This window comes from Primulina eburnea, chromosome 4 (genome assembly GCF_022965805.1).
Source record: "Primulina eburnea isolate SZY01 chromosome 4, ASM2296580v1, whole genome shotgun sequence".
Taxonomy (NCBI): Eukaryota; Viridiplantae; Streptophyta; class Magnoliopsida; order Lamiales; family Gesneriaceae; genus Primulina; species Primulina eburnea.
In genome coordinates this window covers 2,005,077-2,021,729 of record NC_133104.1, presented here as the reverse complement: position 1 = coordinate 2,021,729, position 16,653 = coordinate 2,005,077, and the positions used below count along the sequence as shown (strand labels likewise).

At 35.6% G+C, this 16,653-nt stretch overlaps 2 protein-coding genes across 5 annotated transcripts; both read right to left on the bottom strand.

Annotated features, from left to right (window-relative positions):
- Window positions 1-538: 538 nt before the first annotated feature.
- On the bottom strand, window positions 539-3,292 carry LOC140830552 (uncharacterized). Of its 2 annotated transcripts, none has more exons than XM_073193917.1 (8): window positions 2,962-3,292; window positions 2,636-2,729; window positions 2,410-2,535; window positions 2,049-2,207; window positions 1,769-1,887; window positions 1,481-1,672; window positions 1,305-1,395; window positions 539-859 (listed from the first exon to the last, which is right to left on the bottom strand). In XM_073193917.1, exons 1-8 carry the CDS (start codon window positions 3,114-3,116, stop codon window positions 779-781), a joined length of 1,017 nt encoding a protein of 338 aa, XP_073050018.1. In that variant the 5' UTR covers window positions 3,117-3,292; the 3' UTR covers window positions 539-778. The 2 variants fall into 2 exon arrangements, with proteins under 2 accessions (XP_073050018.1, XP_073050019.1); XM_073193918.1 differs by having other exon boundaries at window positions 2,968-3,290.
- A 1,255-nt stretch (window positions 3,293-4,547) lies between these two features.
- LOC140830550 (serine/threonine-protein kinase TIO) lies at window positions 4,548-16,096 on the bottom strand. 3 transcript variants are annotated; one of them, XM_073193916.1, is made up of 23 exons: window positions 15,947-16,096; window positions 15,615-15,728; window positions 15,443-15,517; window positions 15,181-15,273; window positions 14,959-15,033; window positions 14,667-14,759; window positions 14,343-14,406; window positions 14,165-14,249; window positions 13,391-13,463; window positions 13,254-13,322; window positions 13,098-13,169; window positions 12,873-12,972; window positions 12,630-12,752; window positions 11,515-11,653; window positions 10,775-10,946; window positions 10,335-10,433; window positions 9,700-10,245; window positions 7,704-8,861; window positions 6,891-7,124; window positions 6,014-6,157; window positions 5,774-5,854; window positions 5,468-5,656; window positions 4,548-4,864 (listed from the first exon to the last, which is right to left on the bottom strand). In XM_073193916.1, exons 2-23 carry the CDS (start codon window positions 15,702-15,704, stop codon window positions 4,622-4,624), a joined length of 4,017 nt encoding a protein of 1,338 aa, XP_073050017.1. In that variant the 5' UTR covers window positions 15,705-15,728; window positions 15,947-16,096; the 3' UTR covers window positions 4,548-4,621. The 3 variants fall into 3 exon arrangements, with proteins under 3 accessions (XP_073050017.1, XP_073050015.1, XP_073050016.1); XM_073193914.1 differs by having other exon boundaries at window positions 4,549-4,864; window positions 12,606-12,752; window positions 15,947-16,095; XM_073193915.1 differs by having other exon boundaries at window positions 4,549-4,864; window positions 12,606-12,752; window positions 15,615-15,742; window positions 15,947-16,059.
- Between the last annotated feature and the right edge of the window lie 557 nt (window positions 16,097-16,653).

The window sequence follows — 16,653 nt, the reverse complement described above, 5'->3', positions numbered from 1 at the left end:
TAGGGTCGATCTGTCTCACAGATTATTATGCGTGAGACGGTCTCACATGAGACTCACTATATATATATATGGCAAAAAACTTGTGTGAGACAGTCTCACGGATTGTATTTTTTGAGACAGATATCTTATTTTGATCATCCACGAAAAATTATTACTTTTTATACTAAGAATATTATTTTTTAAGCAAAAACTTGTGTGAGACGATCTCACGGATCGTATTTGTGAGACGGATATCTTATTTATGTCATTCATGAAAAAATATTACTTGTTATGCTAAAAGAATTACTTTTTATTGTGAATATCGTAAGAGTTGACCCGTCTCACAAATTAAAATCTGTCATTCTATTTTTTATTGTGAATATCGGTAGGATTGACCGTCTCAGAAATAAAGATTCGTGAGACCGTCTAACAAGAGACCTACTCTTAAAATAAACGTGAACTCAAAAAAAAAACTACGTACTGAGTCAGGTGCTTAAAAAACAGACGAGCCTAAAAGAAAATATCTACTTGGCTCGATTTAAAAAGTGACTCCAGAACATCAAAGAACTTAATACGAGTCTTTCACTTGAGACATAAATAGATAGTATAAACTTGTGACCATTTTACGTGCCTAACCTTACAATATCACATGTATCGTAATTACGAATTTAAGAATATACAACGACGATTCAATGATACAAATGCACGGAAGTTTGATCCAACTTTCTAAAGAAAATCTAAGCCAGTTGCTGCGGCAAGAGGAAGCCACCTTTTGCAGGTTACGGGGTTGGGATGTTCACTACCGTGCTGAAATTTCGATGGGTTTCCCAGGTGTAGGCTGTAGAACTTTGGCTTCCGGTAGCTCTTTCGACAAGAGCTCCTGCATTGTTATTATATCCAGAACAAAGTTGAGAGGATGATTTTATCTCAAACCAAGTGCATTTTAGCACCGGTAACATACAAAGCAGGATCTATGATAGAGGTACAATACGACGAATAATATGAACCCGTAAATTCGGAGGATGCGAATGAAAACTTGAGCACTTTATTCAAGTTGAAAATCCATATCTATGTTTAGTTAAAATGGTTTAGATTCAAGCTATCGTTGTCGGATTCCGAGGCAAACTCGCATCTACCAGGCAAGCGTGCCACAGGATGCCAATGCACCATCAGCACGAAAAGTTTGTATTGGCAAACATGCCAGGAAGAGCTTATTGGTTAAATTCTGAGAAAATGAATTAATCTATATGCAGTGAATCTTTACAAAATATGTGTTCTCTTTATTCACATATACCGCTTTCGAGCAAACTCTAGTGAATTCATACCTTGAATGATTCTACGGTCCCTTCAGTTTTAACAAGACTTGAAAGCAGCCCTTTACTATCAAGATCACCGTTTTTCATTGGAACGATAAACCTATAGAAGAGAAGATGAAGCAAATTTCAAATTTTCCATAACCAAGCTCAAATTATTGATTGAAAAACTCAAAAAAGATACATACTGTGCATGCAACAACTTTGCAAGACGAACAGCATCCTCTTGTCCAGAAACCAAAGTGAAGCTTGGCAAGAGTTGCTTAATAACAGGGGTTATAACTATGTCGGCGCGTTCTTTCTCAAAAATATTTTCATTATAGACACAGTGGGGTTCATAGTACAGAGTCAGCTCGCCTTCAGGAGAGGTGACAAGATAGCTGTGGTATAATATGTAAAGGATAAAATTTGTAAGAATGCATCATTAATATGAAACAGAATTCGGTCTTGATTGAGTGATACTTCACATATTCTACCCGTTTTCTGGACGCTGCCAAGGAGGACCTAAAACCGGCCCTGCAATAGCTCGGATCTTGACTGAAGAACCACTATTGACTTGTATTTCAGAGGCCTGACCTGGTTCTAAATATGTGACCTAGACATTTGTAAGAAAAAGCCAGTAAAATATACAGCAACTAAAGCTTCGGCTCATGATAATCATGGCCGCAATAACAACTTTGAACTATTATTAGAAGTAATAAGATTAGATACTTTGAACTAGAAAGAAAATGAGCAAAGACTGATAACATAACTTACATTTGTAAATAAGGGATCCAATAGAGCCTTGGCATTCGGAGTCGCAATTACTCTAAGATCCGGTAACTTTTGTGAAAGAGGCTTTAGAGTTTTCATGTGGCAATGATCATCAAGGCTTTGTGTAATTAGTAAGCAATTGATTTCGGGAAGATCATCAAGCTGCACTGATTTGGTCACACATCCATTACATCACAGCATACACAATATGATAAATTTAGGGGAAGACCTACCCAGAGTTGAGTAATGACGGTCATTTCTTTCACAAAATACATTGAATCGTTCCATTTATTTAAATTTCCAAGTTCAAAACAAAACAAAAAACTGTACTCAAAATATTGATTCAACATCAGATAAATTGTACCATGAAATTCTTGAGAAGCTTTTTAGCAGCATCATAAAGCCAAGGAATTCCGAAATCCAAGTTCCCCACCAAGACTGGATCAACCAATATTTTCACCCCTCCAACTTCCCACAACCAACTATTCCCCTACTCCAAAAGAAAATTTTAAAAATATCAAATTTTCGACAACAATTCTCAAAAACCTCAACAGAAAAACAAAGCCCAAATCAAGAAATTACAAAGACACCTCTAAATAAGTGAGCTTGAAAACATCAGATCCAGAATTACTCGTCTCCACCTCTTTTTCTTCTGATACCACAGCAGCAACTTTCTTACTTAACCTGTCAAAAAATTACAAAAAAACCAAAATATACTCGTGAATAAATACTTCCTCCACGGGCAATTCCCAAAAATGACACAAGCCCATAAAACTAAACCCATAAATTAAACAAAATGCGAAACAGAATCAGCTCCAATGGAATCAACTGATAGGTAGGATAGCGATTTTCAACTGAAATTTACAGGAAAAAAAAAAACCCGCCCACAGCTAGCTATCACTAACATGAAGCATACCCCAACCTGTTAGCTGAGAGCTTGAATACACTAGAATAGATGAAAAATGGAGTTTCCTGAAGAAAGGAGAAATGGGTTTTTAGCACTGGGGTTTTCGGTCTCCTAGTCCATGGTTTAATGGAAGAGTGTTGGAAGAAATTGCTCCGAGAAGCCATGATTGATAGTGGGGACTGAAGATACAAAATCAACAATAGTACATTGGTGGTTTCTTGAGGTGGGTGCTATGTGAAGTGTCGATTCAATTTTCTGAAACAGATTCTTGATTTTCTTAAAATGAGTGAATCGGATAATCCCAAATGGCAACATTTTCGTGTTCAGACAAATTAAAATACAAGAAGACAGGTAATTTGCAACAGCCACGATAGTGGTTTCCGATAGAAACGAGTATGAGATATTTTTTACAATGTATACGTATATGGATAGAGAAGAAGCTAGACTTTTCATGAGGGGAAGCAATTTTTTTTCCAAAATAATTCATCATCAAAAGATTTTGAAAAATAACTCAACTTTTTTATTTTATATTTACCTACAATAAATAGTAATAATAACATTTATCATATTTACATATTTATAAAAAAAAAACGTTTTTGAATATAATGAAAAGTTAATAAATTATAAAATATTGGTTAAAAATAAATTAAATAAGAATTAGAAGAAATTAAAATGAGCAAAATTTTCAATATTTTACTATGACAGATTCCAAAAACCAGCCGTACCTTCAAAACATTGTTTTTTGAAACATAAGAATAAAATAAAACAATATTAGTATATAATATATTAACAATAATTTGCATTGCAATGCCTCTAAAACATAATTAAATTATTGAATTATTCAAATTAAAAATGTAATTGCACTTACGTATCCGAAATAAAATGTCCGAATTGCGACTGAAATAGTAAAATATTTTTCAAATCATTGTTATACAACAACATACATACACTAATACAAACTTATGCAAAAAAAAAAAAAAAAATTGAAATTAGGTGAAAATGAGAGACAATAGTTAAAAAAAAATTCATGGCTTCTAGTTGAGTAGTAGTTTACAGAATATTGATAGTTATTCAATATTTTTTAGATTTAAATATTAAAATAAGAATAGTATGTTGGGTTAAATAGTCTATTGCTACCATTTTCTATGACACATGGGGAATTGAAGGCTCTACGGAAGACTAAGATCCTTATATGAAAGAGATTTTGAAACGACCAAGTGCTTCTTCTTTTTTTACACCACTCTACCATAAGAATATTTGGGCTACGTCATTAATAGTGCGAGGGAGATCGCAGAGAGCTTCTTAGTGATCCAACGGTGTGAGAAAAATATCTAAAATTTGTCGATCCCATTGGGAAGAAAAAAAATTAAAACATTATGTTTTTTATTGAGTTGTTTATATGTAAATTTAATTTAATACTAATTGATATTCACATACATTACACACTTGTTTCATACTTTAAGATGGAAAATCTAAATTACCTAATTACTTAGTTTTTGAGTGGTATTATTTCCTTTTTTTGCCTAAAAATTTTAAATTTCACAAACATTTCAAATGGACTTGCTTAATAAGATTAGAAACTCTACAATCTAATCAAAATTTGCAATTCAATGTCTGATCAAAATCTCCAATGTAACAACTGTAATTACTTTCAACCGTTAATCGAGTATCAAGATATTGACACTTTACTGATAATGATAGAGGCGTAATTGGCAATGGCGGATTCTGGCGATTGTCGAAGCTGTGCTATTAGAGGAAGCAACTCCGATGAGCTAATAAATTGCCTACATTGTGGGTAAGCACACATCCTGACAAGTGAAAATAAGGCTATCTTTAGGGGTGACTCATTTATGGCATCCTTTCTTGGGTTCAATGCCACCTTCGAGCAATCGGCCACCACCTTTAGCAATGCCTGAAATGATAATGTTTTTGGTTTAGAAAAATGTAGAGGCATGGATAACATCAGCACTCACAACACAAATGTAAGACTGTTGCAAATGCATGTGATTATGCACGCAGAATATTTTTTTGAGATAGCAAATGATATAATAATGAGATCATAATCTCAAAACAAAAGGAAGGGGACATGACGAAATCGGTAGACGCTACAGAATTAATCGGATTGAGTTTCCCCATTGGTGAAGTGCAATGAGAAGGAGATGGTGCCTGCTCATTTGCTTCCACCCTTGTGACATTATAGTTCCCAAGACTTCTACGTGACATAGTTATCAAGACATTGGCTGATACTTTTTCTTTCAATCGTTTACCGGCAATTCATACAAAAGCACCATCATTCCCACGTGGTTGAAACTACAGGGAAATTGACAGATAAAACTGAATCCACCTTCTTATTTGTGACAGAGGATGGCCAATATATCTGTGAAGCATCTTTTGAGGCATATTTTTCGGACAAACTGGTGGCAACCCAGAAGAACCAGATTGCAGTGACCTCAATGGAAAAAAAGATCTGACTAACGCCAAATGACTCATACGAGCCTGGAAGAATTTGATTTACCTGCATGCCTCCTTTGGAAACCATGTCTTCACAAAGCATGTTGGAGTTCCGAACAAGATTACTGAGAGCACCTGCAGCATTTGCCTTTGTTTTATCCTCCTCATCTGAGAGGAGTACATTTTTCAGCTGCGGGATGACTCTTCTAAGTTCTTCATACAAAGAATCGTTGTGATATGCAGCATTTCCAACCTGGAGTTCAAGACATATGCTCATTAATTAGTCTAAAACAATATCACTTCGCCACAAGACAAAATAGAGATAATGTAGTCGCGACATTGTTGAGGAATAGACTGTTGGAATACTTACTGCAAAACAAGCAAACTTCCTTGTTCTTTTATCAGGATCAGAGCATCGATCAATAAGGACACCAATTATATGATGTTTTGCCTTCAAATAATACGACAGCTAGTAAGTTACTATAGTAATTGTGACCAGACTTCTAAAAATTTAACGTGTTGATTAATTAATGGGTAGTAGATTATCAAGATCAAAGAGCAATAAATAAGAAAGCGCAAGTGTCTCTTTGGGTTTTCATGAGTTCTATACCAGTAAACCATAGAAGTAGGAGCTGTGGCGACACATATTGCCAATAGCACTGCAAGCCTTGGAGCGAATATTTGGATCTTCATGCGTGAGAAAGTGCTTCAGAGCCTCCAAGATATCCGCTGCCTTGATATTTTCATAAAATAACTGCATGAATAATTGTGATTAGAAATTTCCGATGTGACTGTCTCACTAACACGATAATGAAAGTATCTGCATATAGAAAATTAGATAGAAACTACTATGTCAACAGATGTTTTTTTTCCCAGCTGATTGTTAAAGTGGTGAGTCTTCATAGATGAAGATTATAGTTTATAACTAGGCTATAAGCAGAATAAAAAACCGATCAGAAAGACAAATCATTTTGTTGCCATTTCAAGTACAAAAGAGACAACCAAGAGGCATTAAGTTCGGATTAAAGTCTCTAAAAGATCAGAATAATAAAGATTTATTTTTACTTCAGAACCTTGTGTCGATGAGAGAAACAAAATCCCATCAACAATGCAATACAGCTGACCAGCAAGTGTTTTTTTTCAGGTCAGTAAGTTTTCCTATCTAGGAAGTATGTGTAGCAAACCTTCCTGAACTGACACAATAAATAAGGCCACAAATATTGGATATCAACATTACACCGCCATAAGAACCACAAGAAAAGTAGGAATTATGAAAATTTAGCAATGCATATTTTTCTCATTTTTACTGTGTAGCTAATAATCTGTATGATAGATAAGATATAGACAAAGTGACCAGTAAAATGCGAGGTAAAATCATGTCATTTGAGTGTAGTTTGTTATGACACGTAAGAACTTCACATGATTCATTATGTGCCAAGATGTAATTTTATGAAAATTACCCTAGTAGAAGTACATCATAGAAGTACCTTATCCATTCGAGCTAAATCAGAAACAATCATAAGAAAATCCAAGGTGGCTTCTCTAGGGCAGGGGCCATTAAGCAACCTTCTTATTCTGGTTGGATCCAAGAAGCCTTTGCTTACTAGTTGAACAGCAAGGGGGTGTTGGTTCGATAGTTTGGAAACAAAAGCAACTGGCCTGGAAACATCTTTAATTTCCATATGGTCCAAGCAACGGACAATTATGGCTGGCACTTCAACCTAGAATACAAAAGCAACTGCATCATCTCAACTACAAAACCACAATTTTTCACTTCAAAAGAGTTCATGAATCATTGAGTTCAATATTTCAAGTCAAGGACAGATTAATGTCTCGTCAATCTGTTCATGCTTGCAGGGAAAAAAACAAAGAATGAAATGTTCCTGCATTATCAAGGAAACTTGTAAAATGTCGAGATAGAAATTAATTTTTTTCACCTAAATGGCGTCACAGAACTTTTTTCACAATATAATGTGTCATTTACATTCAGAAAAAAAATGAAACCATTGCCATCTCCATGTTTTATGGCACACATCTTAAAAATTCTCCAAGCATGTCACTTTCCCAAAAATACAGCAGTGACACATTTAGGTTCCTAAAATTTCCCCTCGTCAAGTAAGCATACAATACAACAATATAAAAAGGTACAGAAACTCAAATCAAGTGTCTGATAGAAAGTATAGGGTAGTAGGGTACTATTTGAAATGTAAACTAAACCGAACTGTACTTATACTTAGCACCATTGGGATGCTCAACAAACAATATAAATTAGGGGAACTGAGAAAGAGGCATAGACTGACCTCCAAAAGAATCTTGATATAGTTGTTCATGTTCGTCTGTATCGCTTTCATCATGTCTTTGTCTTCAGCACAAACCTTCCCACCAGGAGAGCCCATATTGAGAAGGAAACCACCATTCACTGAAGCAGTAGCGGATGGCAAACCAGGTGAATTTTGTACAACAACAAATGGAAATGCTAAGAGGTCAATTACTGCATTTATTGTATCTCTAACACCATATTTTCCTCCACCAGGTCCAATCCATGATCGAATAAGCTTAAGATGTGTGTCAGATAATAAATCTGTGATGCACTTGACATGCTCTGTCCTTAGCAAAATATGGCGAAATGTCGAAACTCCGCCTGAAAGGCATTGACATATTGAAGCAATAGTCCTAACAACCCCAGCAGGCGACAATCCTATTTGATCTTGTGAGCAGACAGATCCTTGTTGAGAAGCATTTGAAACATTGTTCGCCAATAAATCAATAAGAAGCTGTGGAGCACCGCTTGCACACAACTGTTGCACAGCCAAGGGTCCTCCCCAACTCAGTCTGGAGTCCAACAATCCAACGCAGCCATCCCTGATACCATGCCAGAATGTGAGCATCCCCTTTGGCATTTTGAGGTTTATAACATTTTCATCAGTTGCTGGACCTCTGAGATACTCACACAAAGTCGGTGTTCGAGGAATTAAAGGAAGAGCTATTTCAGAGATGGCATTTTCAACAGAAGTTCCCATTTCAAGAGACAGAATGGATGCGAGAGCCAACATAGCAGATGCACAAGCAGGTTGCAGCGGAAACTGTGTCCTTTCGTCCGAGGAATAATGGTGTGCCAGAGTAGAAAGCCGAGCTGATTGCTTTTTTGAAGATGTAGTCAGCATAAACAGTGCAGAGTTTCTTCCAGATGATTTCAGACCTTGAGCAATGGTGGCAAGCACAAGACTTGAATGCATAACTAAGACACGGGAATTCATTGCTTTGAGTTTTGTACTATCTGCGTCTCCTCCATTGATCTCTTTGTCAGTAACATCACAAAATGATAGGATGGAGAAGAGCTCCGAAACTATTGTGCCATCTCCTCCACCACTAACAACTGTCATCACAGGTAGTTTACCTGGCAAACCACAGAGAACATTTACTACCACTTCACTGCGTGTGCAAACTCTCAAGACAAGCTGCATAAAGCACATGAGTCATGTAGTTTAAAGATAAATAAAAAAAAGTGCATTAAATAATCAGGAGAAAAATTAACCCAAGTTGCTATAGAAGTCCATTGTAGCCCTTTATAAACTCATTTTAAATCTTGATTTTTTTCGATGTGGGACAAGGGTATCACAATCACCCCTCCTTCAGAACGCGACGTCCCCGTCGCGGCCTGACCACTCGATCCACCAGCACCGAGAATCTAGAGGTGGCTCCTACAGGTTCAAGAGGTGGCTCCCGTCATGTAGCACTTTGCCCCGCAGGTTCAAGAGGTGGCTCCCATGCACGTAGCACTTTGCCCCGCATAGCACTTATTTCTCGGTGTTTCATGCCGGTGACCGGCTCTGATACCATTCTGTCACGCCCCGAGCCCGGGCCCGCGCCTGCGTGACTGCACAATGGACCCCTATAGCAACTACTTCTTATTCGTCCTCGCTTTACGAAAATGATTAACTCAAGTTGCTATAGAAGTCCATTGTAGCTCTTTATAAACTCATTTTAAATCTTGATTTTTTTCGATGTGGGACAAGGGTATCACAGGAGAAGCATAGAGAGTACGGAAAAATAAAAGTTTGATTTTGCAGATTACTTGATGCTTATAAGATCTAGGAATTAGTTTTAGCTGCATTTGGTCATGAAAAATTTCTAACTGCATTTGGTCATGAAAAATTCTAGCTGTGTTTAGCTGATCAAAGAACTTGGTACAGAAATAAACTTCGTTATCCAAGATAAGATGATTATTTGAAGCTCTTGCATCCAAGAAACACAGGTACGTGGAAGAAATCAAAATCAGCAAGAGAATAAAAATACCTGCAACACGGCACAGAGACCAATCTCATTGCGTTGGCGAAGACAAAAGAAAACAGCAACCTGTATGGCTTTAGACTTGAGAAATGCTTTGGTAATGACATCGGTGACTTCTCCTGATTCAGATCCATGTAAGAAACCCTCATCACGGCCCTTAAGGTCAAGTCGGAGTAGAGAATGGCTTCGCAAAGAATTTAGTGGAAATAACGGTCTCTCTCTCATGGATAGAAGTTCAAATGCATCGATGAGTGACCAAATTCCCCTGCAGGCCTCACAAGCAGCTTTTAACAAAATCGTAGAGCCTGATACGAGACTTGAGCCTGATGATTCCAGGCATAAACACAAATAATCCACCACATCCGAAGATTTAGCATGGACCAAAATTTGTTGAAGAGTTTTATTCACCACTGAAGGAGCAGAAGCTGCCTCAGGGGTTGAAGTGGCAGCAGATGCTCTGAGAGACTGTGATACTTGAGATAACATGATGGCAACACAGGAAGTGCTCTCATAAAAAACTCTCCCTGATGCTTCATCACTGCAACTTATCACCTGCAGAATTTAAAACTTCTGAGTGTATCAAGCAAACAAATGTAATTTTTCTTGAAGGACAAAGGTAATAGCAAAGAAATGAATCTAACCTGTGAATACAATCCAACCATGGTAACCCAATTTTTGAAATAAGGATCTCCGATACCACCTCCACAATTATCTATCATTCTTTTTATGGCTGAGAGGCTCTGTCACATAACAAACAGATTTAACACTCGTAATGACTACCACTAGCTTGAACAAGTGACTAGAACTTCCTAAAGGAAAAAAATCAAGTAAAATTTTAAGTTTATATGGAACTAAGTGCTCTAGTTTAAATAGTTACAATTCTATTTCTACTATTGAAAGAGGGGATTTCCAGTCCTCAGACACAGAACTTTACAAGAAGAGACTGGTTACCAATTCGATATTCTCCCAACTCACAAGTAAATCCCAAATGTTATCCATACAAACTGCTATAAAATATTAAACATGCAAAACGATTCACACTCACAGACATTCATGATAATTAAAAGTGACATCTACATACCTTTGCAATCAAGTCATTTCCATTTGTTGGTTTAAATTGAACTATGGCAGAAGCAAAACCAAGAAGTCCACCGACAATTTCATCCAAAATACCCCTTGAATTTAATGCTTCAGCAGCAATTAAATTTGAAAGAATTCTCAGTGATTGGTTCAAAATAACTTCGTCCAGACTCCTGTTATAATAAATGACAGGAAACATAACATTCTTTTGAGACGCAGTTAAAATTTATCCAATAAAAACTGAATGAGTTATTTTATGTAAAGCAGCCCTTCAAAATATTATTTATATGATCTGCAAGAAGCTGCATACAAGTACAAACAAATTAAAAGTGATTTTAAAGCAAAAATAAACTTCATCGTAGTCCTGCTGATACTGGGTCTAAACAAGACAACAAGTTATACAGACATCCAACAACAGCAAAATATACTTTTCTGTTTGATTCCATGTCTTCACAAAAGTTTCTCAAACTTTAACATCCTCCTCACATATACCCTCTCATACAGCATCAATGCACAATTAAGAAATTGATATTTAACTTCATAGAATGCTTGCGTACAAAGAAACTTACATTGAATATCAAGGCATTTATTTAACTTTAGTTTCAAAATCATTTTAACAACGCAAACAGGCACTGAATGCTAGTTCAAAACACAATAAGATAATTTACACATACAGATATATAAAGCAAAATAAACAGCAACCAAAAAGCATATCTAGACTTGTAAAGAAGACTGATTTACATGCAAGAGTTTTGTGATCCACTGCACACTTTTTTAAGTGGTAGCATAATAGCAGCCAATGCTTCATTGTCTTGAACTATTAAATTTGCACCCTTGACTGTTCGAGAATTATTCTCCAGTCGATCCAACACTTGGCACCCTGAGCACAAAAGGAGGCCATACAGCCACGTAAAATACAATATTATTCAAATTAAATTAAGTTAAATCATGATACACAAAACATTATCCATCTTGTACAACCAATACAGTGTAACCTTTCAAGAGAAATAACAATTACAAGATGCTAATGAAGCATCATTTATATGGTGATTGGCATGATGCAAAAAGCAGCAAGACCTATAAGAACTGAAAGCAGGCGCAAAAAGACATTTAGGGTAGCAGAGAGCTACTGTAGAAGAGGGAAGGATTATGGAACTATCTATGGAAGAATATGAAAGTCATTTTATCACTATAGGAAGTGATGAGCATAGGAAAGAACACTGTGCAGATATTATTATGCAAGAACCTAGAAAAACACATTAAACATAATACAAGAGAAATCAACTCTCAGTTTGTCAAACAGAATGCTAACAAATCTAACATTGTCCATAACATCTTAAAAAAGCATAAACCCAAGCTCTTGGGAAAGTGGTACAATTAAAACGTAACATAATGTCAGTACTAACCCCATGGCTTGTACAAAGACAGACTGGTCTCTTTCAACAATCACCCAAAAAAAATTGCATTCTTGACAGCCAGAAGATGGAGTTATATTTTTAATATTTACACACCAAATAGCAAAGGAGAGTTTTTTACCTATTACCGAATGGGTATAAGATAATCCTGTTTCCTAAAAACTCATCAGGATATAGATAAGCTCATTCTTGAAAATATAATACTTTTGATAGATACCATCAGGGCAAAGAGTAAAAAAAAGCATTGAAGCTCCCTACATTAATAAATCAGATATATGATAGAACAATAAGGAAAAAAATTTGAAATTTTGGAAAATGCACATGTTGCAAAAATACAACTTGAAACTCTTGGGTACAGCATAATCATGTGTAAAAACAAAGCGAAAGAGTGTGCACCATTTATCAAAAGCAACTTACCTGATTGTGCAGCACCATCCTTACATGGAAAAGTTGGAAACTCCTCCCTTGGCATGTCATCAACTGTTGAGTTAGCTCTTCTCGATTGAAGATTAGTAGGAGAGCATTGGACAATCTCACTTTCACGGCTAGGAGAATAATTTTTACCTATAATAAATACCACCAGAGTTTAACTTCAAGACATAACTTTGGAGAATTATAGCAGCACTAACTCTCTGGATTAGAAAATATTCACTGAATAACTTTTAAAGACAATAAAGAGCATACTCTCTGGTACAACAAATTCACTTGGCTTTTGAACACTCCTTTCGTGCCTCAAAGCTGCATTGAAACCTCGTGGAGATGCTGTGGTCACGGTACTTAACTCCTGGTTATAATAGATAACACAAATTTGTATGATTATTTTATTTAAAAAGCGAGCCTCTTTTAAAAAAAATATGGGAAGAGCATCAAGCAAATGACAACGGACAGGAAAAAACTGAAAACTCTTACTTCATCCACTTGAGTTTCTTTAACAAATGGATGTTCAAGAAGAGCAGGCCATGTCAGTCTGTTTTGTGGAACCTGTTATGAAGGAAGAAAGTAATATTCAAGAGTCATCATGAAAAATAGAATGTCCTTGCACATTTTTTTTTTCGCAAACTCTACCTTATTAAGTAAACCCTTCAAAAAGCTTCTGAAGTTTGAACTCATGTTGTCTGGATATTTAACAGGATCCTGCAACAAATTCAAAAAAATAATCAATATATGACACGGTGAAAATAAAACAGAAAAAATGTAATTACCTTAATGATATGCCGGATAAGAGCATACACAGAATTCGTATAGAATGGAGGTTGGCCAACAAATAGTTCATACCTGTGTAGCATAAGGATTTCTAGATAAGCCAAGATGACGACTATAAACTAGAAAGCAAAATGAAGAAATATTTCATATAAAGTTGAATACAGCAGGGGCAAGCATCTCTTGAGACATTTTTTTATCATTAGCCGTCATCTTTCCATGAGCTTAGCTAATTGATGGACACTTTTCATGAAAAAAGAAATTGAAACTATGCAAAAGGAACATCACACGAATAAGAAATTATTCGTTTTAGTGCAGTTTAACCTGGCTCATTTCTGGAAGAAACATCATTGAAACTATACAAAAGGAACATCACAAGAGTTGCTGAAAGAAGCATCATGTTTCTAGCAATACTGGCACACAAGGGTAGACAAATTTTTGTTATAAGAGTCAGTCATTTGCAATAATTTTCTCCTTAATACTGCTTTTAGAGTCAGTCATTTGCATTGAATTCCTCCTTCATACTGCTCTGTCATTTGCTTTGATTATTCCATCTTATGCTAGATAAAGACAGAAATGGTGGCCGAGTTTGTTTTAGTTCAAGGAGATCTTTTAGAAATCATTCAGAAGCTGACTACTAAATTTTGCTAGAATGCTTGTCAATATGCAAACTAAATAACTGAAATTTTTTTCGTTTAAATTCAAAAAGGAGAATTAGATAACAAGTCATTGTTTCTTCTTGATGCACAAAAAAGTTAAGAAGGAAGCTTGCATACAAAATAACACCAAGGGACCACAGATCGGCAGTGTGGTTATATGGCTGTTCTCGTACTAATTCTGGGGCCATGTACAAAGGAGTTCCTGATTTTAAAATATGTAGAAACAGAAGTCAGAGACGTGGCTGTCAATAAAGGCAAAGAAACAATATAGGCATCGCTATTGATTCATCCTTACCTTTAATAGACCGCAAGACAACTGTGTTTGCAGACATTGCACGTGCAAAACCAAAATCACACAGCTAATAGACAATATGACAAAAAAAAGGAAAAAGAAATCAGGCATGCCGCTGATATAATCATTAAGAAATAGAACAAAACAGTGCCAATTTATAATGATCGATAACATATGAATGTCAACCCTAGGTCAATGCAATACTGTAAAAAATAAAGTAAAACATGAAAATGTGCCTCATAACATCAACTTTAAAACAGCAAAGGAACATTTATGAATAACAAATGTGAACAGAAAATAAAGACAAGGGAAACATTCAATACAAACCTTTACAATGGATTCAGCACCTATGAGTATGTTTTGTGGCTTCATATCACGGTGAATAATACGATTTGAGTGGAGATAATGCAATGCTCTCACCTAAAAATAGACCAGTAAAACAATAAACCAAAAGGTGAATTTTGTATCCAAGAGTAACCAAAGCATGTGGACATCATTTCAATATCAATAAAAGAAAGAACAGAATCATCATATTCCCTACAGGTTTTAAATCTTATCACCAACAGTCCTACTGAATGAGATCAGATGCATAAAGTCATAGCTTAAAGAAACTTAGTACCAGCTGTTTTGCAATTGCTTGAACTTGTTCTTCAGGAAGGCACTTGTCATCCTCCAGAATTTCAAAAAGCTCGCCCTGCCATAAAATACATTAATCACATAACTTTAATTTTCCCTGACAGAGTGTGCAGGATGTGCACATCAAATAGCTCAGATAACAACTAAGCCTAGTAGCAAAGTACTTGATCGAGTGGAGATAATTTGAAAGAGAAGTAGCAATTACTTGCGCGAATTCCGTGACAACACAAAACTCTTGTGGGCTCTCGAATGAGTCCAGCATTGCTATGATATTTTCATGCTTCAACTTTCTAAGAATCTGAAGAGCTCCGAACCAGCTAAAGTTAGCAAATGGCCACACACAAAACATGACCAAATTTAAAGTATTACGTAAATACCACGATGCAAACATAAAATCACAAGCGCTTAGTCTGATAATAGAACGCAATCAACAACAGAAGAATAAGAACAACCAACATGATAAATACCTCAATTTCCTGTCTTAAATTCAAAATGTCCTTCTCTGTTTTTCCATGTTTGGGGATAAATTTCATAGCAACCGTCTGTCAAAGTATTGGCACAAACCAGATCAAGAACAGATAAATAAATTCACACCAGTGTAATAATTATATAAATATAAAACAAACAAATAGATAATACCTGGCCAGTGAACTTTCGTCTTCCTTTGTAAACTTTACCAAAGGAGCCCTCTCCCGCAAGCTCTATTACATGATAATTCTCAACACCCATTTTCGTTTATTCCACCAACATATACTGCAATTCAAAAACTATCACGCATCAAGAAGTAAGACCAAGAGCCTGAACCCGGATTACAGCAACGAGTGAGAAATGTCCATCAATTTAATACAAAATCACTTCAATTTCAAACATATCAGCTAAACTATCCATCAACATCTTCATGCATAGCGATTGGAAGCATAAAATTCGAGGAAATTAAACAAACAAAAATCGCAAAATAAAATTGTTTTCACCTGCAAAAAGTGACTGTGAATTCTGAATCAAATTGTTGAATTCTGAACTTCAAGTGCGAGAGAGTGAAATGGGGAAGTCTTTAGATTCGAAAAATTGGAGGGGTCCGTGATTATTGCCGTTTAACTCATTTTTTATATTTCAATTCAAAATTTTCAAATGAAGGCAAACCCCGCTGCGACTGCGTCACGTTGTACGACGCCGCTTCGATCTCTTGCTTAAATATTTTTTTCAATACTCGAAAATAATTTATTTTGTTGTTGTGATAAAATCATAAATGATAAAATATATTGGTAATTAAAGTAGTATAATGATAAATAATACTATTTACTTTTTAATAAGGTGTTTGGTTAACTTGTTTTGGTTAGACAACCGCTGTGATTAAATGTAAATTACAATTATAACCTCTGATTACTATAGTTTTAAAAATTAAATTTTTTTATTTAGTCATTTCCAATAAGATTTTATCCATCTCTCTCTTCGCATAACTTCATTTATATATACACACACTAGCGATTGAGCACACACTTATGTTTGTTATGTTATTTTAGTTTTTGAAAAAACGATTCTGTAACTTACATTATGGTACAATAATTGTTCATGTTATGTGAAACAATTGAAACGTGCTGCTTTAGCTGTTGTACGTTTAAAATATCTGAGTTAAAGTATTATGGTGGTCTGTTATAATTTTTGGTAAAGAAACAAACGC